General features: G+C 48.2%; 1 protein-coding gene across 7 annotated transcripts in view; it reads right to left on the bottom strand.

Annotated features, from left to right (window-relative positions):
- The window catches only part of ITGA7 (integrin subunit alpha 7), a 71,462-nt gene that overhangs the window by 23,547 nt on the left and 22,218 nt on the right, over positions 1-25,697 (bottom strand). For 3 of the 7 annotated variants that reach the window (XM_035103877.2, XM_035103879.2, XM_035103878.2), the window contains exons 3-6: positions 12,080-12,207; positions 9,931-10,010; positions 7,475-7,730; positions 6,489-6,611 (exon numbers count right to left, since the gene is read on the bottom strand). In XM_035103877.2, coding sequence (XP_034959768.2) covers positions 6,489-6,611; positions 7,475-7,730; positions 9,931-10,010; positions 12,080-12,207 — 587 coding nt within the window. The other 4 variants (XM_060271997.1, XM_035103880.2, XM_060271996.1 and 1 more) reach the window with 4 other exon arrangements.

The raw sequence follows: 25,697 nt of genomic DNA on the forward strand, positions 1-25,697 counted from the left end.
TTACAGCAGGTCAGCCTCCAGCACGCTGACCTCCAGAAGTTGTTGGACTCCAACTCCCATCAGCCCCAGCCAGCGGAACAAATGGTATGGGATGATAGGAATTGGAGTCCAACGATGTCTGACCAACACCAGGGTGGGGAAGCCTGCACTAAAGAATGGGCTTCTTAAAGGAGGAGCAGGTTTTGTCCAAGGACTGCGAAACATGCACAGACCAGGAGCAGGATGTCCAGCTGACTGGTTTTAAAGCAGCCACCTTCTTTAAGATTATTATCATTATTATTATTATTAGTTCTCTAAAGAGCTGCTGCTGTTGCTTTTTAAAGCTGGGCTTCAGCATCACAACAAAGGGCAATTAAAATTTATACACATTTTAATTAATTAACAAATGCAACCGAGAAACATGTCAACCAGCTGCAGAAGGAGGGTCAGGGATGCCTCCCACCACCTCTCATAGCTGTGGAGTTAAAGACTTCTCATAACCAAAAAAACCCTGCCTTTCTGAAAAGGTTCTTCCTGCAGGAAAAGCCCGTGGACTCTCCACCCCCTGCTTCCCGCCCACACTCTCTCCCTGTCACCCCCTTCCCCACTGTGTGTTGTGGGAGCCAGAGAACTGGGAGAAAGTCCATGGCTGAGGGGTGGACACTGGCCAAGAATGCAAATGTGACTCCTTATATATATACATTACAAGTAGCCTCTGCGTGGTGGGATGGGAAGCAGCAGGAGGCCTGGGGCCTCTGCTCTGGAGAGGAGAAGGCTTTCGATAGATGCGTTTGATAGGGCATGCAAGGCTTTCCCCGGAAAGCAGCCCTCAAGGCATAGGCTGCCTACGTACCACCATACATTGAAAGCACGTGACGTCCCCCAAGAATCCTGGGAACTGCAGTTTGTTCCCAGGATGCTGGAATGACAACTCTTCTCTGCTTTTCAGCCACAACCATTTTCCAGCCCCAAAAGCACATGGGACTTGAAAAGAGGGAAGAATAAATGAAAGGAGGGAAAATGCAACAGCCAGGACGACTCTTCCAGAGCAGCAGTGAAGCCTGCTGGCGTGGCAGGGCTCAAACGACGAAAGCGCTGGCACTAAACCACAGTGGGTAGCTCTAAAATATCCCTTGAAGAACCAAGATCAAACTTCGAAGGGATGGTGTTAGGTTGCAGGGGAAATGGGAAAAGGCACTTTGTAGCCCCAGTACTAAAATCTGGTCTTACCCATACCCATGACACAGCCATTGCTCAGAGTTGGCCAACGTGGTGACTATGGCTCCCATCAGCCCCACCCAGCATGATCAAAGGTTAGAGAAGATGAGAGTTCTGGGGTGGAACTCAAAGTCATGCTAAGGTGACCTTTGCTTGCCAGGTGGAAACATTTCCCCTCTTTTTCTGGCGCATGCTGTTCTGGGGGGGGGGTACTCCTGGATCCAGCAGGGTGGAGGAAAGAGGGGAAATCCCTGCAATGCCAGTGGGACTCATTGCACTGGTCTCTGCTAGCGCAACTATTTAGTTGAATTTGGCCTACAGTCCAGTGACATCCGGAGGGCAACGTGTTGGATACCCCATCTATCTAAGAGCTATCTCAGGCAGGAGGGGCTGTAATGGGTGAAATGGCAGCTGGGTGGGAAGCAAAGGCACACTGTGGCTGGCATGCATGCAAGAGCAGTCCGTAAGCTGGGTGGGAGACTGGGAGGGTTGCAGGAGGCAGGCTGTTGGAGGAAGGTGGGGCTGGAAAGAAGCAGGTGTGAACTAAGACAGGAAATCTTGGGCCCCAGGATAGTTCTCTGGTTTTTCAAAACCCCTGGCACTTCTCCAAGCAGGGCTGGTCCTTTGCCACCCCTCGTCCTCCTCCATCAGCAGCAGCTGAATCTCACTAGGTTCCTATCCTACTATGAGACAAAGGATGCTCTATTTGAGGACAGCAAGGGGCGGGGACAACTATGAGTAGACAGGTGCCCTACAGCCCTGTTCCTGTTCAGTGATTGGCCCACTGTAATCCCAGGAAGGTCTGGTGCATTAGCGCAGGGGTGAGGACTCCGGATGCTGCTGGACCTCCCAGCATCCCTGACCATAGTGGTTGGGGCTAATGAGAGTTGGGAGTCCAACAATATTTGGAGGCCAGAAGGTTCCCTATCCCTGTCTTAGAAGGTAAAAGGTAAAGGTAAAAGACCCCTGGATAGTTAAGTCCAGTCAAAGGCAACTATGGGGTTGTGGCGCTCATCTCGCTTTCAGGCCGAGGGAGCCAGCGTTTGTCCACAGACAGCTTTCTGGGCCATGTGACCAGCATGACTAAACTGCTTCTGGCTCAACGGAACACCGTGACGGAAGCCAGAGCTCATGGAAACGCCATTTACCTTCCTGCCACAGCAGTACCTATTTATCTACTTGCACTGGCGTGCTTTAGAACTGCTAGGTTGGCAGGAGCTGGGACAGAGTAACGGGAGTTCACTCTGTTGCGGGGATTCGAACTGCCGACCTTCTGATCGGCAAGCCCAAGAGGCTCAGTGGTTTAGACCACAGCGCCACTTGCATCTTAGAATATAGGAGAACACATGATGGACCAAGCATGAAGCTCCTGCATCAGGTAGGATCAGCCAGAATGAACATTCCTCCCCACTGCTTAGTACCAAGCATGCAGACAGGCACAAGCAACACAGATACCATGCAACAAGGGGCAGTCAGTGGGAAAAGGGTGGTTCTAGGCTCCCCTAAGTGCCAACCCCCACATCTGCAGTCTAATCCTGCTCCTCTCACACTACATAGTTTCCCCCACTCCTGTTTTACCTTTCTTGTCTATGCTATGGTAAATGTATCTGTGAGCCACACAGCAGTTCCTACCCCACCTGCAGCTTTTCACCCCACTGCTCCCCACCCCCCAGCTTACAATGACCCACCTTGCTCCTCAGCTGGTGCCCTGCTGACTAGCATTTACAGCAGAGGATTGGCAACGGATGATGCCGGTCCCTAAGGCGTACAGTCTACCCCCCCCTTCAACGCCGCCATCACCTCCAGTTGCCAAATGTCTCTGCCACCTCCAGCCAACAGAGCTGGGTGAAGTTGGGGGCCAAATGTTAATAGGGGCCCTTCACAGCTCTACAGAGGAGAGGTGTCCATTCAAATCACTAGAACTCAGGGTCAGCCAATGAAACTTACTGAAGGCAGATTCAGGAGAAGCAAAAGGAAGTGCAAATTGATATGCAATGTGAAATTAGCTCACTGAGTCCATTGCTACAGGATGGGAGGACAGGCTATTAGCATAAATAGCTCTTAAAAGGGTTAGCCATGCTCACTGGGCATAGGTCTATCTGCAGTTGGTAGCTGTAATATCAAGAAACTGAATCCTCTTCAAGCAGACAGGATACCTCTAATTAATATATACTGGATATTAATAACAGAGTGCAACTACCTTTTTCACACCCCACTTGAGAGCTCCCTGTCCGAGACAAGACCACATAGATCTATGGCCAGACATCACACTCTTATGTTCTTTCAGAGCTCCCTGCACCTCTGGTGTTGGTCAGGCCAAAGGGCACCCAGACTTCAGAGGAGCCTGTAGCCAGGCTTGGAGCAGTCACCATCCCCTGTCAGTCACCGGTGCAAGATTTCCACCACAAGGAACCTGGAGGGTTTGCAGCCTGTGTTTGCTCATGAGAGCAAACCATAGTTAACAGCAGGCCATGAAAACACTGATTGCTCCAGCATCACTCCTCCCCTAGAGGGAGCAACAGACCACAACCCACAGTTTGGAGTTAACAACTCAAACCAGGTATCATGGTTTGGTTTGGTTTGGTTTGGTTTCATTCCAAACAGACAGCAGTGTGAAGCCAAGGTCTGAGTGGGCATCTTGGAAAGCTCCTCTGTGTCAAAAATGGCCTTCATGTAAAAAGTGAGTGCATCGGAGAGAAGTGTCCCAGCTCAGACTTCTCTCTTATGTGCTACCTTCCAACAGGTACAGAGCTTATGATGTAGGAGAGCATTCAAGCCTGCAGTCCCACACATGTCCTTGTTAGAATCGTAGACCTGTAGGGTTGGAAAGGGATCTCGAGGGTCATCGAGTCCAACCCCCTGCAACGGAGGAATCTTTGGCCCAACATGGGGCTCAAACCCATGGCCCTGAGATTAAGAGCCTCATGCTCTACCGACTGAGCTACCCCCCACCTGAAGGCAGACATTGCAAGATGCTTTTTTCAAAACATTCAAGTTGGTTCTGAGTGCATGTATGCAATGTTTGCATTGGGGCATGTTTGAGTGTGTGTATGTGTGTGTTTGTGTGTGTAAAGTTGCTATTTATACACTGGGAAATTTGCCTGCTACTTCTTTTTTTGGGTGCTTGTTTGTTTTTGTGGAATGCCGTGCATTATCTGGAATCTGGCACCCATTCCCAGGAATCTCATCTTTCATTTCTTGAAAACAGCAAGAATACAATCCAGCCAAAAGCAAAGCACTTTTAAGTTGCACTGGAAGAACTGACCATGTGCTCCACTCTTAATTCTTATTATTGCTTTTATACTCCACCTTTCCTCCAAGGAGAATGGTTCTTCTTTCTCTCCCCCATTTCATCCTCACAACAACCCTGTGAGGTAGGTTACTCACAGAGAGGTGGTGGCCGGCCCAAGGTCAACCAGTTAAGTGCAATCATATGCCTGTTTACTCAGAAGGAAGTCCCCACAGTGTTCACTGGGGACTCATCTCCAGATAAGTGTGCATAGAATTGCATCCTAGGTTATCTCTCCCCCACTGAAGACTCTGCCGTAAAAGAGCTTGGTTGAGACTGCGATTCAGGTTTCTAGCTGTCAGGGTTGTAAGGATATATTTTGCAGTATCAGCAAAAGATGCTCCTGTTAGGAAGGTAGAACTTCTGTGACCAAGCTCAAACCTTCCCTTCACATGGCTATAACTCCCTCTCTTGTGACGTTTTCCACTCCAATCTAGGCTTACAGCTCAACATTTGGCTTCCTTTCCAGTTCTACTGTCCCTTTCACACACACAAAATTGAAAATTCTATATCAGGCATCCCCAAACTTCGGCCCTCCAGATGTTTTGGACTACAATTCCCATCTTCCCCAACCACTGGTCCTGTTAGCTAGGGATCATGGGAGTTGTAGGCCAAAACATCTGGAGGGCCGCAGTTTGGGGGTTGCCTGTTCTATATTGTCTCAGAAGCTCAGATAATACTGGGATGAAACTAAAAAATACCAACATTATGCAAGAAAACTTCTTCAATGCAGCCCATGTTCTTCAAAGCACACACAAAACCTCTTGTGCTCCTCTACCTCTTCTCTAATTGTTTTAAACATAGGTTTCGTTTGTTTATATGTTTCAAATCTTTTTAAGCTGCCCTTTATTTTTTAAAAAAAGACTCCAGGGACTATACAAAAGTGCAAATAAGATTCACGTGACATATGAACAGAATTTAAAACCAACAAATAAATGAAATGCAAGACATAGGTTTAAAAAATCAAAAACAACAAAACCCCAAAAGCTTAAAAAAAACAGAGATAAACAGAATTCACCTGCCACTGAAAAGCTTATAATGTTGGTGCCAGAATGCCTCCTTAAGGAGGGCTTTCCAAATATTAGAAAAGGCCCACGGCAAAAAGCCAATTTAATACCTAAGATACTAATGGTAATGCATACAGAAACTAACTGCACCTAGAGGTCAGTTATTATGAAGCCACTTACCCAGAACTGCTTCTCCTAAATCTGTCATAGCCACCTAAATTACCTGACTATTGCTAAATCAGAATCTGCAGCTTTCTGCTCTATTCCACTACACTCATGTATTGGTGGGTTTGGGGGGGTGAGGGGTTGCTGGGGCTGACAAAACACAACAGAAAGGGGAGAACAACATACACTAGCAGAAAAAAAAAGAAATGCTAAGGAAGAAGAGGGATTTCCAGGGAGAAAGGGCGAGAGGCAGAAATCACAGGAGACGGGCACACCAACACCTTACAAACCTAAGTAACTATTGAGGGCCACATCTCCAACACTCCCGGGAACCCGTTCGCTGGGCTCTGGCGTTTTATAGACCAGCTGGTCAGGGTCTGAGCTATCAATGTTTGTCACAAACAATATCCCTGCAAGGCCAACGGAAGGAAAGAGAGAGAGAGAAGAGAGAGAGGTTAGCAGTATGAGAAACCTTGGCGCCCAGGCAGGGAAGCATCACAGAGTCGGGGAGACTTAGCAGGGCCTGGGTCGCACCTGGCTGGGATTTTTTCCAGCATTGCCTTGTCTCTGAGCCACCAGTGTCGGCAACTGGCAAATCGGTTAAGCCAGGTTTGCCCTAAGGTCATGAGAATGAAATGTCTGCTTATTGAGAATCCCACAAATAAGGGTTCTCGTTATTATTTTTTATGATCGTTGGTTGTATTTATGGCTATCCTTGAAGCCAGAAGCTCCTTTCCAGATGTTGCTCTTTAGCCTCATCAACACCCTGCCCTGCGGGTGGCCTGTCCAATTGCTCTGCGATGCTTCGCCTGCTGGGCGCAACCCCGTACCAAGGTAGCTGTTGGCAGGCAAGGGGATGAGCGAGGGGTCCTGGTCCTTCTCTCCCCCGGCTTCATACGGCCCGTCGTCGTAGTAACTCAAATTCAAGCCACTCAGCTCTGCCCGTATGGTCCCTGCCAAACCAAACACCTGTTAGTGATTGGCGGGGGGGGGAGGAAGAGGTTGGGTTGAGGATCCGCGGCCTCACAGCACAGTACGACAGCAATGCGTGGGTGAATTGCACATTGCAGTTTTCCCAGCTATCTCCAATGAGACTCGGAAGCTGTACCTGGTTCATCCACCAGGTCCATATGGGGTGTGTGGGTTCACAACCCAGCAGGTACTCAGAACTGGAACGCTCATTGGGCTGTTCCAATTGGCAAAGAGATGGCAGGGGTGCGTGATGAGCATGGCGATTGGTGATTCACGTGGTTCTGACACCCCTGACTACTAGGCAATCAAAGGTCAGAACTGCCATGCATCCCACTAGCGTTTCCTTGGAGGAGGTGTAAATCACCAGCAATGCACAAGGGGTGCTGCTGATCAAGGTGGGAGCACCCAGTGACTTTTCCATCTGCCACAGAGGTGCAGTACTGGTCATGTTGGATAAGGGCCTTTGCTCAATGACAAAGCACATGCGGGAAGTCCTGATTTCACTCCTGCCATCCTCCGGGGAGGGGGGAATTCTGTCTGAAACCCTGGGGAGCAGCTGCCGGTCAGTGCAGACAATACTGAGCAGAATGAACCAGAGGTCTGACCAGGCGGCTCCCTGTGCTCCCAAGGAAATGGAAATCGCAAGGATGGTGCTCTCTGGCCCTGCTCCATTCTCTAATTTTGGGGGAAGCAACAGGACCTTCACCAACTGACCTGCTGGAAGCTATCATAGCCTCCAAACCCAGCACAGTTGGTTTACATAACACTGATGGGTGTCAGGTCAGAGCTGTGTTATTTAACGCTCCCCACGCCCCCTGGGTCAGGCATATGTGTGGCAGCTTACCCTTCCAGTTGTAGGTACCAGGCGCTCCAAAGAGGATATAATGCCTATCTGCAGTGAAGCCGGTCGCCACTCCTTGCTGGCAGAAGCCAAAGCGGTCGTGTCCCTGTGGCCGCCCTTCACAGAATTTCCACTCGCCGCCATCCAGTTCGTCAGAGACTTGCAGCCCCTCGCTGAGCATGTAGCAGCGGCCGATTACGTCCCTCGTCTCCAGAGATTCGTTTACCCGGTTCCGTGCTTCGTACAAGTGGGCACAGGTCTGGGATACATGGGAAGGGAAAGGACATGGCAAAGTGGGTTAGGAAAAAAAAATCTGCTGCCTTCTGGCATCCCTGCACAGAACTGCATGGTTATATCAAACATTTAACCCAGGAAGCTATTTACGTGGCTTAATTCCTCCCTTATGGTATCTAAGCAGAAGGTATTTAAATGTCCCGATATGGAAGACCATATGACAACATTTACTCCAAGCTAAGTCAGTTCTTGGGTAAAAAGGCTTGGGGGCAAAATGCCATGTGGTCATGCAAAACAGTCCAAGATTTCTTGCATACTGAGGACACACACATAAACAGGTGGAAGGGGAATATCCCAGGGTGAGAAACCAATAATGCTGTTAGAAGATTCCAAAAAGCAGGAAAGCATCATCAATGAGTTGTGCTTTCTCTTCCCAAGGTCATTTGGAAAGAAGGTGCAGCTCATAGTTTGCACAACTTCCCCCCACAATGAACGGCATCTATGTATATATAGGGTTTATTGTCATAAACACATACAGAATACAATAAAAATGATAGATCCGGACATATGGTAGCCCATGTCGGCAGTGTCGTTTAAAATCCCTGCACTCAGAAAGCAATTGTGTCATTAATAAGGGTTGGCCTAACCTATTCCCTAACACACTAGCTTTCCATGTGCACAAAGAACTTAGTGTGTGCTTTCTCTGATGGTGTAAATTGGCTCAGACACAGACCATGTTCATGAATTGTTATATCAGATCAATACATCCTGACTTCTGGGCTGTTCCCAAGTGACACAGGTGTACAGAAGTGCGTGTTCCTCTTTACAAAACAGCAAACACACCACTAGAATGATTTATCCATGTGGGTGTTATCAGAGTTGAGCCTTCCCCAACTATACACCCCTTCCCAGGCTGTTTCAGTTACAAGACACAGAAATGCCAAACTTTCTATCCAGGAAGCAGAGCAGTTATATCTAAGAGATCCTCACACAACTCCACTGAATGTGACCCTAATGGTTGTGTGAAATACACCTTTCTGAATAACCCCACCTACCAAATGACCTAGCATTGGTTTGCACTGCTGATGTGAACTAGGGCTGGACGATATGCAGTATCATTGTGATCATCCAAAACCGGTTTAGAGTCCATACCCTACTATCAGCTTCATAATTTTTGACCTGGCAATGTGTCGCAAATCGTGATGCGCGTTTGTGTGTGCTAGGCAAAAATCATGATGCGGGAAAAGCCCTGAAACCAGCCAATGGCCTCTACATAGCTCCATCCTTATTTCAGACATCACGATGTTATCAGTATATTGTGATGTTTACCTGGAGATATATTGTGATGTTGACAACCAGATATCGCCCAGCCCTAATGTGAACACAAAATCAGCAAGGGGGGGTCTCTTCTTAACCTCACCTTATCCCAACTGTCCTCAGCTCATCTGAAATCTGTCTCCTTTCATATCCCTCCACCCACCTGCTTCCACATAACTCTTTCCACGATAATCCGCTAAACCTGTGGTTCCCAACATGGGGCACACGCCCCACAGGGGGGACAATCTGATTTTTAAGGGGGGCAATTCGAGAATGAGTTATTAGCTTCCTCCACGTGAATAGGAGTTCACTTTTTGAATAATAAGAATTTTTATGTCACTGGGAGGGGGGCGGAGATCAGGATTTTAGAGATGATTAGCTGGGGCGTTGCCAAAAGAAGAATGGGAACCACTGCACTAAACCTTCCCTCCCCAAAGAAAAAACCCTGAGGAAAGAGCAAGGAGCTCCTTCTCCTGCTACTGTGGCTGCTGGGTTCTTCCGAGTTGCTGGGCGCTGCCGCAGCTGGCATACTGGGTCCCACTGGCTGGCTGGGGCGCTCGGCGGTCTCACTCCACATGGCATGAAGGTATGTCTTATTTTGGGGGTATGTCTTATATTTTGCAAAAGGTTAAAAATCCTGCCATGGCTTACTTTATGACTACGCCTTAAAAAGGGGGAAACAGGGTATATATGACACAGAGGTAAAGGTAAAGACCCTGACCATTAGGTCCAGTCGTGACCGACTCTGGGGTTGCGCGCTCATCTCGCATTATTGGCCGAGGGAGCCGCCGTATAGCTTCCAGGTCATGTGGCCAGCATGACACAGAGGACAGCAGCCTATATTCTGAAATCCAGACCCAAACAGGTTAACAGAATGACCACCCACCCATCCATCCACGGCCACTGACCACAATCTTGCCGCCGGGCCCCTGGCTCTTGACGGTGACTCCCAGCCATTGGTTCTCCTTGCTCTCCTTCTTCAGGTCAACTGCAAGGTATGGAGGAGATGGAGAGACAATATCAATCTCAACTTACGTATGGATTCAAGCTCATCCCTCCATTATGCAGGACAGGATACGGAGCATTTGCTCCTTTCCTAATACAGTGGTACCTCTACTTACGAATAACTCTACTTACGAATGTTTCTACTTACGAATGGAGCTCCGTCCGCCATCTTGGATGCAGTTTAGATAGGATTTTTTCTACTTACGAATTTTTAGATAGGGTTGCTTCTACTTACGATTTTTTCCTCCCAATGCATTCCTATGGGATTAGACTTACAAATTTTTTCGACTTACAAATGTGCGTTTGGAACGCATTAAATTCGTAAGTAGAGGTACCACTGTACGTTGGGACGGAAAATAACCTCAACCAATCCGGTGGCCAATGAGGGCCAGACTACTTGTGTCTTGGGAGATCCACAAATGGGCCTCTTGAGCTAAAATTAGATATACGGAGCTTGATTTGCATAAAGACTGCAGCACTGCGGGGTGGGGTGGGGTGGGGGGTATTAAATCCCTCCCCAAAGCAACCACGAGCACTGGAGGGAAAATATTCAGGTGTCTAAGTTTAATGTACTCAATAGAGCAGCCGTAATTAATTTGGGTTGGTGCACTGGCCAGGATTTTACATAGCATGCCTTGACAGGATCTCTCCGTTAAGAGCAGGTACAATGCAAGTATTTCTGTGTTTCTCTCTGAAGCTCCATGGAGGCAATTTGGGCTGGAGATGCAGCATAAATCTCCCTCACATAGAACTGTGGCTCCCGTCCACCTAATGCTGTGGCTCCCGTCCAGTCACTTTTAAGAAATCTGGCAGATTTAATTGCAGACCTCCTGTATCACATGTAGTATGGTCTTAAGGAATAGAATACTCTGGGAAGCATGTTTGTAACAATGTGGTAAGAACCCAGAAAAGGGTGTTAGACTGGCAGCATAATTCTGTGCTGGAATGCCAAGGTGTCTGATCCAAGCCAGTGTCCATAGGAATACTCCTCGTTGTCCTCTAAGGAGAACTGAATTGATCCAGATAAGATTTAGGGACCATAATCCGGACTAGCTTTAGTACAGCTTGTACTAAATTTCTGGAGGTCGAGGTGCCAAGGCAAGCTTGTGAGAACGGTATTGTTACATAATGGTAAGGGAAATGCAATCAATACGTGCTCAGTCACTCAACCGATTCTTACTTAACATGTTCAGAGTGTGAGCAGGTGACTGAAAAGCAGGTTGCAGGTTTACACTGTGGAAAATCCAGGCAGGATCAAATTAAGCCATGCACAGGATGCAGGAAATGGTATCAGTATACCTGAAGGAGCGCCTCCACCCCCGTCGCTCAGCCCGGACACTGAGGTCCTTCTCCGAGGGTCTTCTGCTGGTTCCCTAACTGCGAGAAGCAAAGTTACAGGGAACCAGGCAGAGGGCCTTCTCGGCAGTGGTGCCCTCCCTGTGGAATGCCCTCCCTTCAGATGTCAAGGAGATAAAGAATTACACAACTTTTAGAAGTCATCTGAAGGCAGCCCTGTATTGGGAGGTTTTTAATGCTTGATGTTTTATGTCAGGGACGGAATGATCTACCCCATTTTTTTGGGGGGGGGTTCAGGGCAAAGTTGATGAGCTTTTTTAGGGGGGAACCCATTGGGGGGGAACAGGGCAAAGGAAGAAATGAATTTAACCATTCACCAAGGGATCACTTATGAAACAGTCGACCTCGCAGCGAGACCTCTGTCTTTCGTACTGCCGATCTAGAGGGCAGGGGGAGGGGGAGGGGCCAGATGGAGAAGCCAGTGATTGACCGTGATCTACCAAAACTTCCCGGGGATCGACCAGCAGATCGTGATCAACCTGTTGGACATCCCTGCTTTATGTTTTTAGATATGCTGTAAGCCGCCCAGAGTGGCTGGAGAAACCCAGGTAGATGGGTGGGGTATAAATATCATCATCATCATCATGCCCAACTCCAATTCCAAACTGACTCCAGTTTAATCACCCTGATCCAAATCAGACACTGAATGACACCATAGGAAAAGCCTTGGGTGTTTTCACAGTGCTGCTAGCTTACCTCCCTCATCAATGGGCACTCGGTGGCAGTCATTAATCTCATGGGTCAAGGGACAGGCATACAAGCCGCCAGTCCTGTTGGCCTTTTGACCTGGCAAAGCAGCCGCCTGTGGTGCTCCCACCAACAACCTGAAAGAAATGGAGCAAAGCGTTAGCAGGACTGAGAAAGAAAGCTGGGAGAGAGTGACAGGGGTCCCTGGGGTGGCGAGGGCACCAGTTAGAAGCATGCTCTGATCCCTGGTCCCACTGCAACTGGGCAGCTGTGGGATGCTGAGAGCTAAGACATGTTAAAAGATAGGGAGGTCCTAAGCTAAGGCACATTCTACCCCACCCCGTATCTCAGAAGCATAGACTGCAGTTTCTCTTCTGCCTGTATTTATATACAAAGGAAAATGCCAAAGGCTTGTGTACTCATACACACACTTTCCCTGACATCGGTCCTTAAAATCACGTGCTAGACAAAAACTAATTTGTCTCATGTTGGCAACCAAACCACCAAACGACGAAACCAATGGCAGGGTCACCTTTCCATCTTTCTTCCCGCCTGGCAAAAGTCTGTCTCTGGCCGCTGGGTTCTGAAAATTATTTCAGAAGGTTTTTCCTAAGGAAAAGCAGGACATTCTGGGATCAAATCAGAAACCAGGATTGCTTCCAGGACTTGAGAGGGTCTGCCAGCATAGGGATGATATATAGGAGAAAGCACCAATGAAGGCATGGGAGAACGAAACAAAGAGGGCTAAAAAGCGCCGAGGGGCCTGATTTCTGCTGAGCTGGCTAAGGCCGCCTGCTTCCTTTCCATTATGCACTGTGCCTCAGTGACCTTGAGCATCTCACCCCTCCCCCTCCCCACGACACTAAGGGGCTTAATGAAAACGCCAATTAGTTAAAAGGGGAAATGAAATCAAATTCCACCACAAGCAGTTTTCTGGGGAGTGAGAAGCGTGGAGGGGAGGTGGTGAGCAGAGGGGGAGACCTTTCAATCCCTTCCTTCAGCAAGGAGATGCAGCAGCAGCAGCAGCAGCGCACTCCCCAGCAACCATGTGCCTCTCGGACCACAACATTTGCATCCATCACCTGTTCCTGGATCGCCACAGCAGCTGTCGTGCCCTCCCTCCAGCTCTTGAAACACTTTATGGCAGGGACATGAAGCGATTTCGGCCAGCCCACAAACTGTTTCACACTTGCCCTAAGGAACAAGGGCAGCTTCTCTCTCTCCCTCTCTTATAGTCTAACATCAAAACAGATTAAAGAGAAGGCTACCAGGCTGAACTACCTGTATATCCTGAGGCTTCCCTACACCATAGCTGCCAAGTTATCCCTTTTTTACAGGGATTTTCCCTTATGCTGAATAGGCTTCCTCGCGAGAAAAGCGAAAACTTGGCAGCTATGCCCTACACCAATCAGTATTGTGTGGCTGTTTTATATATTTACTCAGTTGCACACTTGCTTTAAAAGCATATACACTGGCTGTGAAAATGAAAACTCAAGGCGGCTTACTGTAATAAAATACCTAACGATGCATAAAGCGAAAAATGGCAGTACTACAAAACACACACACACACACACCTCTGATCATAATGAAGCTGTATTTTATATAATCAAAGCAAAAATTAGTACAAATGGCAAAGAGTTTGTAGCATGAGACAGACCCTGCTTCCTACCCAGATAAATGTGATGCAACACAATCTTAAGGGGAAAGGCTGTAGCTCCGTGGCAGAACACATGATTCCCATGCACAAGATTCTGGGTTCAATTCTTAACATCTCCAAACAAGGCTGGGAAGGACTTATTTTGTCAGCAATCACCAGACACATACTCAAGATTGTTTGATAAGGACTTATCCATTTAAGTATTTGCCCGGTCGCCTCAGGAGACAAGGGTGAGCAGGCTGGCAGAGAAGGGACAGGATGCCCTGTCTCTCTGTGCTCAGCACAGAAACCAAGCTGCCAGAGAAGGGAAGTTGCCTCCTCTGTGCCCTGCAGAGAAATGGAGTGGGCTGGTCCTCTGACAGCTCCCAACCCCAGCTGGATAGTTTTTTTTAAAAAAAAATCAGGCTAGTAACTTTTGTATATTTGGTCTAAATCAGGCATCCCCAAACTGCGGCCCTCCAGATGTTTTGGCCTACAACTCCCATGATCCCTAGCTAACAGGACCAGTGGTCGGGGAAGATGGGAATTGTAGTCCAAAACATCTGGAGGGCCGAAGTTTGGGGGTGCCTGGTCTAAATGCTGCAGAACAGGAGAACAGATTTCAGTCAGTACTTATCAAGGAACACATCAAAATCTGAAGCCCTGGAGAAGAAAGGTCCTATATGTTTCTTTATTTTGGGTGAGGGGGGGGGACATAATGTTGTTGGACTACAACTCCAAGCATCCCTGACCATTGACTGGGCTTTGCTGGGGCTGATGGGAGTTGGAGTCCAACAACATCTGGATGGCCACAGGTTCCCCACTCTTGCTTAGCCTGGTGTTTCTGTGAAACGAGCTCAACTTATTTTACCCCTCTTGTCAAAATTTAAACCCTTAAAATATTATTTGGAATTCTCCCCCGAAATTTTACGAAAATTCCTTCTGGAAGATTCCTCAAGTCCAGTATCATATGATGTGGCCAAATTCTGCACTTTAGCTATTAAGAAACGTAAATCTCTTCTATTGAATAATATATTGCAAATTCCTTCTGTGTAATTGTTTTGCTTCCGGTGATGTTATTGCTGATCCTTTGTCTGGAATTATGGTATTTTGTATTGCTGGCTTTTGCTGTAATAAAACTAAACTGAACTGCTTCTGTGAAACCTTGGAATCCCTTTTCCAGAATTTCCTGACTCTTTCAGACCAACTTTGAAGATGTAGCATCGATTCTCTCTCTCTCACCTCCCCTTGCTGCCTAAAGTAGCAGCCCATATAATCCATCCACACCCTGCCATGGTCTACAAGCTCCAGCGTGCATGCCACTGTTTTAGAGGCCCAAACTCTTCCCAACCCTTGTGAATGTCAGCTCCTTTGGGGAATGAAGCTTTTAAAGGACTCTCCTTACTCCCCACATCCACAACATCCTGCTTCCCTTCCTCTCAGGGACCTAGAGGCTCTTCCCACTGGATTGCCATGGCTTCTGGACAGAGATTTTTCCATGAACATGGCCAAACAAGTGGGTTGCAACAGTTGGGGGGTATACTTTCATAAATGATTTCCCCCAAGAGAGCCAAAGCAGAATGTCAGATTCAACTGACTGTGCTTACCAGGAAAGGGTCTCATGAGAAGAGTGGTGGTTTGAAGGGGAAAGTCTAGCACAGGAATGCTTTAATGTGGCAAAAGTTGTGGGCAATCATGGGGTACCAGTGTCCATCTTCCCTTTTCTCTCGGATCAAGGCATCCGCCTACGCACCATGGCCAATACAACAATTTAGTACAGTATGCTGAGCAGCTGTGATCTTTGTTATGGTGCTGTTATGACTGCAGAAGCCCCATCCAATGTTAGCTGCTGCCAGGTTTCCTGGCTATGGGGCACAAGGAAAGCTGGAGGCAGGGCTCGTCTGCACCTGCCAGTCCACACATATGACCTTTCTCCCCTACTTGCGCAGATGCCTTCATGCCAGATGCAAAGCAATAAAAACCCTCATGGATTAATGCCCCTCACAATGAAGGGGTGAAGATGAATATACACTTAAGGGAAGAGCAAAGATGGAGAGCTAAGAATGATGGCCAGGGCTGTCAGCTTGGTAAGGATGCCTGGAGGGTGGAATGGGAAATTGCATCTGGAACAGAATATGGGTAGCTGAGAATTTCAGGGTGGGTTTTTTTTAAAATAAAAATAAAGAAAAAGAGTTCCTAGCCATCACTCTGGACAGCTATTGCACAATACAAAATTAGGTGGATCTGTTCTCTGACCTTAAATCTAGGAAGCCTAGATCTTCATTCCTCCACAACATTCATCCATATACATTAATACATTCACAGGGCATAAATGCATGATAATCGCCACAACTACAGAAGTTTTCAAGAAGTCACAGAGGGAAGCTTTCATTGTGTCATAAAAAGGCACAAACAGCTATGCATTCCCCTGCTCAATTGCACACATACAAAACAGAAGAAGGCACAAAAGTGTGAACAATTCTAAAGTTGTTCTCTGCTGGTGCTGGAATGAGGAAAAACCCCACACAGTCCTTCATTGCTGAGTAAGGCTGCTTTGCTGGATTCACAGAGGAGAAGAGAGATCCTGATACACACAAGTTTACATGGGTTAACTTGAGAGCTTTTGAAGTAAAGAAATGAAAGAGGGAATCATTTTAGTACAGCAAACTACAAATTTATAACTTCCTCTCTTTAAAACACACACACATCACGACATAAATAGTTTTCAAAACCTAGGCCTTCAGAAGGGAAGGGTAACTTCCTTAAGGATATATGGGAAGATTACAGAGAAGTGCTAACTGCTCCCTAATCCCCCCCAGCAGAGACTGTCTCTGAAAGCTTAACTTTTAGCTTTATGCTACCAGCATGAATATGTATAATGTTTCTTAAAAACTCCATAGTTAGAAAGAGGAGGTATTGCTTCTGTACCCAATGACAGGGTGGTGTATCCTGGCTATTAGAAGCCTTCTTGAAACTTTATCCATAGCTTTGGGCACAGGGACCCCTCTGTAAGCAGCTCTGCCTTGGCCTGGCAAGGGATACAGCAGCAACTATACCTCAGGCACTGATCTGGAACTAATGACAAACTAGTTGAGGGTTGCGTTCGTAATAAAGGAGGAATGATGTCTGGTGAGCACAGCTGCTGCGGCAGTGCCGGGAACTGGCATGTACAATAAATAAGCTGCCTCTGAGTAATTAATCGAGATAAGATGAGCCACCGAGAGCAGAGCGGAAAGATGGCGGGGTCAGGATGAAAGCTCCCTCTTCCCTGATCTTCCCTAGCAAAACACACCCTCTGATCTCAGCTACATCCATACTGCAAAAAATTCAGCAAAGTCCCAGGGGAGTTTTAATCCTGGCCTGTGAAGAACTCGCTCTGACCCCAGAAACTGCTCTAGATTGAATCCAGAGTGAGTTGGGCTACATGGTCCATATGGTTGGGTGTCCAGGAAAGAGATTTCCACCTGAAGAGTAACAAGACACAGGGCATAGGGACATGAGTGGTGCTGTGGTCTAAACCACTGAGCCTATTGGGCTTGCCGATCAGAAGGTCAGTGGTTCGAATCCACATGACGGGGTGAGCTCCTGTTGCTCTGTCCCAGCTCCTGCCAACTTAGCATTTCGAAAGCACACCAGTGCAAGTAGATAAATAGATACTGCTGGGGCAAGAAGGTAAACAGTGTTTCCATTTGTTCTGGCTTCCGTCACGGTGTTCCACTTGTGCCAGAAGTGGTTTAGTCATGCTGACCACATGACCTGGAAAGCTGTCTGTGGACAAACGCCGGCTCCCTTGGGCTGCAAGCGAGATGAGCGCCGCAACCCCATAGTCTTCTTTCACTGGACTTAACCGTCCAGGGGTCCTCTACCTTTACCTTTTACCTACACAGGGTGTGATGCAGGCACATGGGGCTTCTGGACACATGACAATGTCCCTAAGTCATCCCTGTCCCACATGGTTGGGTCTATCTAACGCACAGTCTGAAGGTCACCTCCTACTGGAGCAGATCTAATGACTCCATTCCTGCTTTCCTACCAGAGTTTCATCACAGTAAGCCTGCAACGCATGTGGGGGTTACGTTCCGGAGCTTGTGCCTAAAGCCAAAATTGCACAGAGACAAAACCTATTGGGTTCAATAGTGGGTGGGATTGCCAAAGTAATTTTTCCGGGAACCTCACCCCCTTTTAATTTCTCTCTCTCTCTTTTTTGCCACACACAGAAGGCTGAATGCGCACAGGTTAAATGTGCGCAAGTTGAGGGCTTAACTGTACATTGAAAAAGTGTAACTTTTTTTAAAATGAGGAAGGATGCAGGGAGGTGTTATGTCATTTCTGCCAGCATTGTGGGGCATGGACAAACTTATTGTGGGGAAGGGAGAACAGAATATTGATGAACAGAATATTCACACCTGCATACACACCTGCATACACACAGACAGTAATAACTCCTACTTTAGGCAAAGAAATCACATGAAGGTACAGTATATACAATTGCAAAGTACTACATAGAAAAATAGGGGACCCAGGTGGCGCTGTGGTTAAACCACTGAGCCTAGGGCTTGCTGGTCAGAAGGTCGGCGGTTCGAATCCCTGTGACGGGGTGAGCTCCCGTTGCTTGGTCCCAGCTCCTGCCAACCTAGCAGTTCGAAAGCACGTCAAAATGCAAGTAGATAAATAGGAACCGCTACAGCGGGAAGGTAAACGGCGTTTCCATGTGCTGCTCTGGTTTGCCAGAAGTGGCTTTGTCATGCTGGCCACATGACCTGGAAGCTATACGCCGGCTCCCTCGGCCAATAATGCGAGATGAGCGCGCAACCCCAGAGTCGGTCACGACTGGACCTAATAGTCAGGGGTCCCTTTACCCTTTACCTTTACATAGAAAAATACTCTGTGGAAAAAACCAAGTTCCACGCATTTCAGCTCCATGCTGTATGTACACAGCAACAATGGAACCAAGTGGTCACTTTTAAGTATCCACAGCAACAGAACAAGCTAGAAGCAACCCTGAACAATCATGTAGCTTCCTGGAAGAGTCCAAGAAAAGAAGGGGGAGCAGTGCCCTCTAACCACAAGGAATGACTACAGAACAGAGGTTAAAAGGAAACATATTCTGAAAGCAAGCTCCCCCCTCCCCGCCCCGCTCCTTGACCATATCCCTAAACAGGCTGTTAATTAGAAGGTATTTTCTCAGCAGAGAGGGTGGATATTGAGGTCATAACAATTGTGCAGCTGTTGAGTTTTCTGCACATGCACTCACACCACCATTTCAGTTGGGTTGCAACCACTACAATTTGCTTTTTTCATGAGCTCCTGCAGCCTTGAGGTGCAACCAGATAGCGATAGATACAGCTCATTCTCAGAAGCTGTTGAAAAATGGGGAAAAACCTGAGTGCGTCATGTCATAAATGGAAAAACCACTCCCTCCTCAGTTCAACACATGCAACTCTAAATACACACAAAAGGGGCATTTGGGTTAACTTCAAGTCAGAAAACAACAGGTGTGGAAATCTGTCCATGCGTAAATGTGCCCTGCTACTTTCTTATGTTCCTTGGACTAATTCCACCCAACTTCAACATGCTTAGAAACACACACACATGTAGGGTGGTACTTTTTGGCACATGCAAGCTTAGACATTTCCTTGAACAGCTGCAAAAGCAATCCCATGGGAAAATGAATGTGCCTTCACTTGCAAGCACTTGGTGTATCCTCCCTAGATAAACCCTTATGCCCGTTCCCCATCAGCTACACACCATCTCCCCAAGAGCCTTCAGATCATGCATATATTAAACAGAATGAAAATGAATGTGATGCACTTGAGTATACTGAATGGGCCCTGGGTTGAAGGGAATCAGCTAGAATAGGTGCTGGGTATTTTCTCATTGTGAAATTGTGAAGGAAGTGGGGCTGGCCGGCTGGCAGGAAAGTCCAAGCCCGCCACTTAAAAGACAGCAGCACTCTCAGGCTCCCCTCTCTGCTGAGTGCCATCCGAAGTCCTCTGTTTTTTATTCCTCTTTTCTATAGGGTTGTGTGCGCACTTGCACACAAACGCAGGAGCACACACACTCTTTAACCACTTCTCCAGGTACAAAAGTAGCTACTCGGTCACTATTTTCAGGCACAGTTTCCTTCCTCAATTCTTCCCCCTTTTCCATTACCACGTGGAGTATCTTACACAGTGTGGCCTCCCCACCCGACAGCCTTTAACAAAACTGGAAAGGTTAAGAGAAAATATTGTCAATTGCACTGGCTCTTCTTCATTTTCTGCTTTTGCTTCTGGAGCATGTATGTGCACACCAATACCAGCACATTAATATTTCCAACTTAAGACAAAGCAATCCAGAGGAAAGGTCCATGAAAGTGAGAAGACTTTCATCCTCAGTTTTATTATTAGAGACCAGAGAGGGATGGCCGTGAACAAAATGGGAACTGGGTAGCAATGATTAATGAGGTAGTGTCACAGTGTCAGCCAGTCAGAAACAACCTGGAGGCCAAACTACCTGTTGCATTAATGATGCTCTCTTTTAAAGGCATGCTCAAACGGGCCACTTTTATACTGAATGGCGCCCCAATCCAGAACATGTTTCGAAATGTATTGTGCTACCAGCATGATCCTTGCTTTTTCTAAAAAACGATGTTGCAAATCTGGCTTCAAATGGATTATTTGCCCTTTCCCCAAACCAGAGGGGGAATACGTAGAGATTCTTCAGCCATCAAGGCCTTGTTAACTTCCAGTTGTTACATTCCAGACAACCCACTGAGGAGATATCAGTGAATCATTTCTGACTATTAGCAAGCAATCAGCTTAACAAAGGATGGTCAGGAGCCAACCATGTAATCAAGCACAATAGGCTCTGGTATTCTCTTTGCCAACTGGGGAAAACTACAAAGACTGTTATGAACATCTCATTGCTCAGGGAATAGAGAAGGAAGGCCCTACAAACTGTGAAATGTCATCAAGCAGGAAAGCCCAGAGCAGCTGGTGAAAACAAAGCAAGAGAGTATGGAGCAGGTCTGAATTGGCACACTGAAGGTCAGCCAGGCTGAACCAAAGTTGTTAAATTGCAACAGGGCTGAAATGCATGGATACAGTACTATGAAAGCAGGTTGTTTAATGCTGAAATCATTGTAACAGTTATAATTCAGAGTAGTTAGTCACAAAAGCATGGGAACATGGCTACTTTAGATGTCACCTAGATTAGAAACCAGGGTCAAAGCCAGACCAAGCATCTGCACACATGGCACCATCCGAGGGCAGTGCCTCGACATCCCCTGCCACTTTGCAAGGAATCCTGGAATATGACTATCGGATTACACGCTGCTTCATTATTAGCGCCTCTAAAATACTACCATCTAGAATGCTTGCTTGAGCCGCCCACTTTTTGCCATCTCTCTATGCTGCTCCCTGCTGTGAAAAGGGCAGCCAGGAAGTCTTTGCCCCTCCCTTATTCCCATAACTGACACCCCTACTCTTTTAAACAGCATTGCATGGCGACTGGGTTAGCCAGGAACTGCAGGCCCCTGCTATAGATCTGGCTTAGGGAAGAGGGTAATTCATAGGCAGGAAGGAGTCTGGGAGATGAAGGGGGAGAGAGAGAGAGAGAGAGAGAGAGAGAGAGAGAGAGAGAGAGAGAGAGAGAGAGAGAGAGATGGTAAAAATAAACAGGAATTCACTCAAAATAACTCAGCATCCAGCATGTCCAAAAAAGGAGGAGGCCAGAAATATTTGTGTGTGTGTGTGTGTGTGTGTGTGTGTGTGTGTGTGCGCGTGCTGCCCCAGGGGTATAACCACCAGGTTCCAACCCCATGAAGGCCACTTGCAGGCAAGATATAATTACTGCACAACTTTCTCAGTGGATACAAGCAGCAAATGTTTCCCTCCAACTTGGGGCTGCCCACATTCAGATCCCCTAGAACCATTCAAGGGTGGGGAAAACGCATGGAAAAAGAGAGAATTCCATTAGCGCCACTTATTGCCAATCTCTCATCTCAACATGCTCCAGCCCAGTGCTCTCCAGTCAAAATCAGCCCCACCGTTATGCAGGGTGTGAGGCAGGCAACAGGTTTTGGAATAAGCATAAAGAGCAACGATGTCTTAATTTGCTTATTTTATTATGACATTTTCACTATCATGTGGGCAAGTAAGTGTTGGGATTTCTTGCCCCCGGCCCTAAAACGTGTTGGGGTCATCCCACTTTACCGGGCAACAGAACCTCCGCTTCCCTGTCCAGGCTGCTTCCCTAAATCGTGCTGCTGCTGCAGCACTGATTCTTGCAAATGAAACAGTGCCCTTCCCCCAAAGGCCATGAGTGAGCGAGACAGAAGACAGGAGCCCCTGCCACAAATACCCGCCTGAGACAACCAGGAGCACAAGGGGAAATCAAAAATAACCAAAGACATGACAAGAATTTTGAGTGCTTGTTTGTTCTGCCCCAGTTAGGTCACCAGCCTCTTGTGATGTGCATGAGAATGGGCCAGAGGGGTAACATACATTTCAGTATCCCACCGATTGCCCCTTTTGGATAGCAAGGCTATGTATGCAGGGGCATTGCAATAGGGGGCGGGGTGCCCCAGGCTCCGCTCTGCGGGGGGCAGCACGGCGCCCCCTTGCTACTGTGGCAGCGGCGCAACTGCCATCATGGAGGCCCCAATGTTTCTGGCCTCCCCCCTCGCTTCTTCCTGGTGGGGCAGAGGCATGGGGTGGGCGAGAGAGCAGCATCAGCGGTGACCGCTGACGCCCCTCGCTGCTCCGCCTGAGTACGAAGAAGACAAAGCGCGTGGAAAGCCGATGCATGCGGCATGACGTGCGACACATACACGCGACGGACGCCCCGCCCCCCCAGGAGGGTGCCTTCTGGTTTGCCACCCCGGGCAGCCAGAAGGCTAGCGACGGCGCTGTATGTCTGGGTTTAACTCTGGCTCAATCTACTCACTATGCTGACAGGGGTTGATGGAAGTTGGAGTCCAGCAACATATGGAGGACCACTGATTCCCATCTCTGCCTTTATCCATGCTTGCCATAGACATCTTTCACTTCAAAGAGAAGGGAGCCTGGAGATGTGCAAAGCCACACACAGCTTTTTCCCATTCAGGGCCCTTCCAGGTATCCGTTTTATGGTGATTTACAACGAATTGTGCTCACTATGATCTTGTAGTGGTCAGGGCCGTCTTAAGCGCCCCTGGCGCCGTGGTGCGCCGAATCCCTCTGGCGCCCTCCCGCCCCTTTCCCAGTGGCTGCCACAGGCGCTGCTGCGTGGCAGGCGGGCAGGCGTAGCGCGGTCGCCGTGGGCGCAGCAGCGCAGCGGGCCGGCCAGCCCTGGAAGTGGTTATAGGCAATCCTACTTTCAATACTGTTTGTGTCTGATGAGGGCATACTGCTTCATTTGCAAACAGTGCATGTCCCATAACCTTCGGCTGCAACCCTATAAGTTTTCATACCGTGAATGATCTGGGGTTTTTTGGAGGGGGGGGGTCTTGCTGCTTCTATTGTGTGCTATAGTGTGTCCCTCCAGAGACATCAACATGTTATTAACACTGGAAAAGCATCACAGGACAACTAATAAAGCAGGATATTGTGTGGACAACAACTGTTCATTATAAACCCACCACTACTAAGCTATTATTGCACCAACAACACACCCACACAAAAAGCCACCTGTCTGGAGGGGCTCTTAAGCTCTCTATCCACTTCTGAGTGCTGTGGTCCAGCACTTCATAACTGTTTAGCAATGGCTTCAATAGTACATTACGCCCTAGCACTTTACAATACTTGCTGTCACTCCAGCAGGCTGCCCTGCCAGCTCAAGGCACAGCATGGGATCTATAGCAAAGAGGGAAGAAGATCTTAAGAAAAAGAAGAAACAAATAAGGAGAAAGAGGTCATAGCTCAAATCTCCTGGGAAGCCTCTCCCTCCTCCATCTTTGCCTCATGGAATTTTATTTTGAATTTTTTTAAAAAAAGAAATCAGGCAGCAACAAAAACAGAACACGCATCGTAATCCAATAAGATCACTGAAAGTATAAAGAAATTCACTAACTATAATCCTTAGCAGTGCTTTTTTTCTTTAAAAAAATGTTTAGGGGTATGCGTCCCCCTGCATCCCCCCAGGAAAAAAGCACTGATCCTTAGTACAGTATATCATGCTTTACGAAGTAAAACAGCCCAAGAAGCTCACTAACTACAAAATGTATAAGTTATACATGACACAGGCATTATGATCAGAGAAAAATACAGACATCTGTACTTCTTTTGATATAGGAGAACCTAATCCCAGGTTTACACAGCACCAGCTGGGGTTACTCAGTGGATTACAAAATTTCCTCTGCACATACTCAGAGGCATTCTTCATTATTACTTAACACATGCCAGGGTTATGTACTTGCACTCAAAACAAGATTCAGGACTAATGCTGGGCTCAGATCATACCCTGGTGAGATCTGTAGATATTACTCTGTAAAGAGCAGACAATGCAAACCGACATGTTTTCACCACGGTAACTGACTGTCAGATAAAAACAGAAAAGCACTCTAGCCACTTGGCTAATCAAGAAGCTAAATCAGGCCCAGAGAATCAGATGAGAAGCCCCTGAGAAACCGGAGCTGATCACGTGGGGAAATAGCTCCACTCCAGAGTGCTAGAAAACCAAGCCTGGTACAAGAGGGTACAGAAGGGACCCTGTTCAAACCTTCCAGGCTCTTTGGAGAGAAGTGCTCGTAAGGACATTTATTTATTTACGCTAAGCTGCCACCTTGCCTTGGGTCCGTTGCACAGAAAAGTATCGGCAAATCCCCTGGAGGAGGAGGAATGCGGAGAATGTTTGATGGGATTTATAATGGAGAAAAATAATGCAAGAGATGCTCTCTTACACACACACACACACACACACACACACACACACACACACACACACACATAGAGAGAGAGAGAGAGAGAGAGAGAGAGAGAGAGAGAGAGAGAGAGAGATTGTGAAGCACATGGGAACAAGGGCGTACCCACCGCGGGGCAGGGAGGGGCCGCTGCCCTACTCTAGAGGCAGGGCCGGTCGGGCAGCTGCGGGCAAGAGTGGCGCTGCCGGCGGGGCTGGTGGGCAGAGGCGGAGGACAGCCCAGCGGAGCGCGAGTTCGGCGCCCGCAGCAGTCTCTTGCGCCCGAGCCGTGCGGAGTCCACACAGCCGCGCTGTGTGGGAGGGGGCAAGGGCTGACGCTCCCGACGTTCGGGAGACCTTTGCGCATGCGCAAAGCGGGGCGCATGCGCACAGCGCGGCTGTGGACTCCGGCGGCCGCCGTGCAGGGCGCATGCGCACAGCGCGGCTGTGCTCAAAGGTCTCCCGAACGTCGGGAGTCGTTCAGCGCCTGAGACCGCTGCAGCAACGGAGCCTCGGATAGCTTCGCGGAGGCCGGGGCTTTGCTCCAGACCTCCGCGGAGGCCCCGATCCAAGCCTGGTTCCCTTCTCTCCCCCCCCCCGCCCACCCCCAGACTTCCCTCTTCTCCTCTAGGCGGCCGCTGGTTTTCTCCCCTTCGCCGCCGTCGCTTCAGGTTTATTTTGATTTCACCTGGGCTCTGTAGCCCCGCCCACATTCCCACTTTGTGGCCCCTCCCCTCCCGTGCCTTGGCCCCGCCCCTTGCCCCCCCCTAGTTTTGATCCTGGGTACGCCCCTGCATGGGAACCCTCTTGATTCCAGCCAAGCTCCTTGCTACCACTCCACTGAGCTAAAGTCACGGGTAAATATCAGAAAGGACCTGTTGTTCCACCCTGCAGCAAGAGATGGCAGGCTGTTGGTAGGCAGCTGCAGCTTGGAGGGGAGGGGAACATCTGGTTCCAAGTCAGGGTGCCAGAAAGAAAGGAAGAGGGGAGCACAAAAGCAAAGGGAACGGCAACTCTTTATATGTTACCCATCAAGTCTGGTTTCCTTATCAGGAGCACAGCTCTAAGGCTACTTGTTGCTGGAGTGAAGCAGAATGCACAGCATTTCTCACACTTCAGGGATTCATATTG

This window comes from Zootoca vivipara, chromosome 2 (assembly GCF_963506605.1).
Source record: "Zootoca vivipara chromosome 2, rZooViv1.1, whole genome shotgun sequence".
Classification (NCBI taxonomy): domain Eukaryota; kingdom Metazoa; phylum Chordata; class Lepidosauria; order Squamata; family Lacertidae; genus Zootoca; species Zootoca vivipara.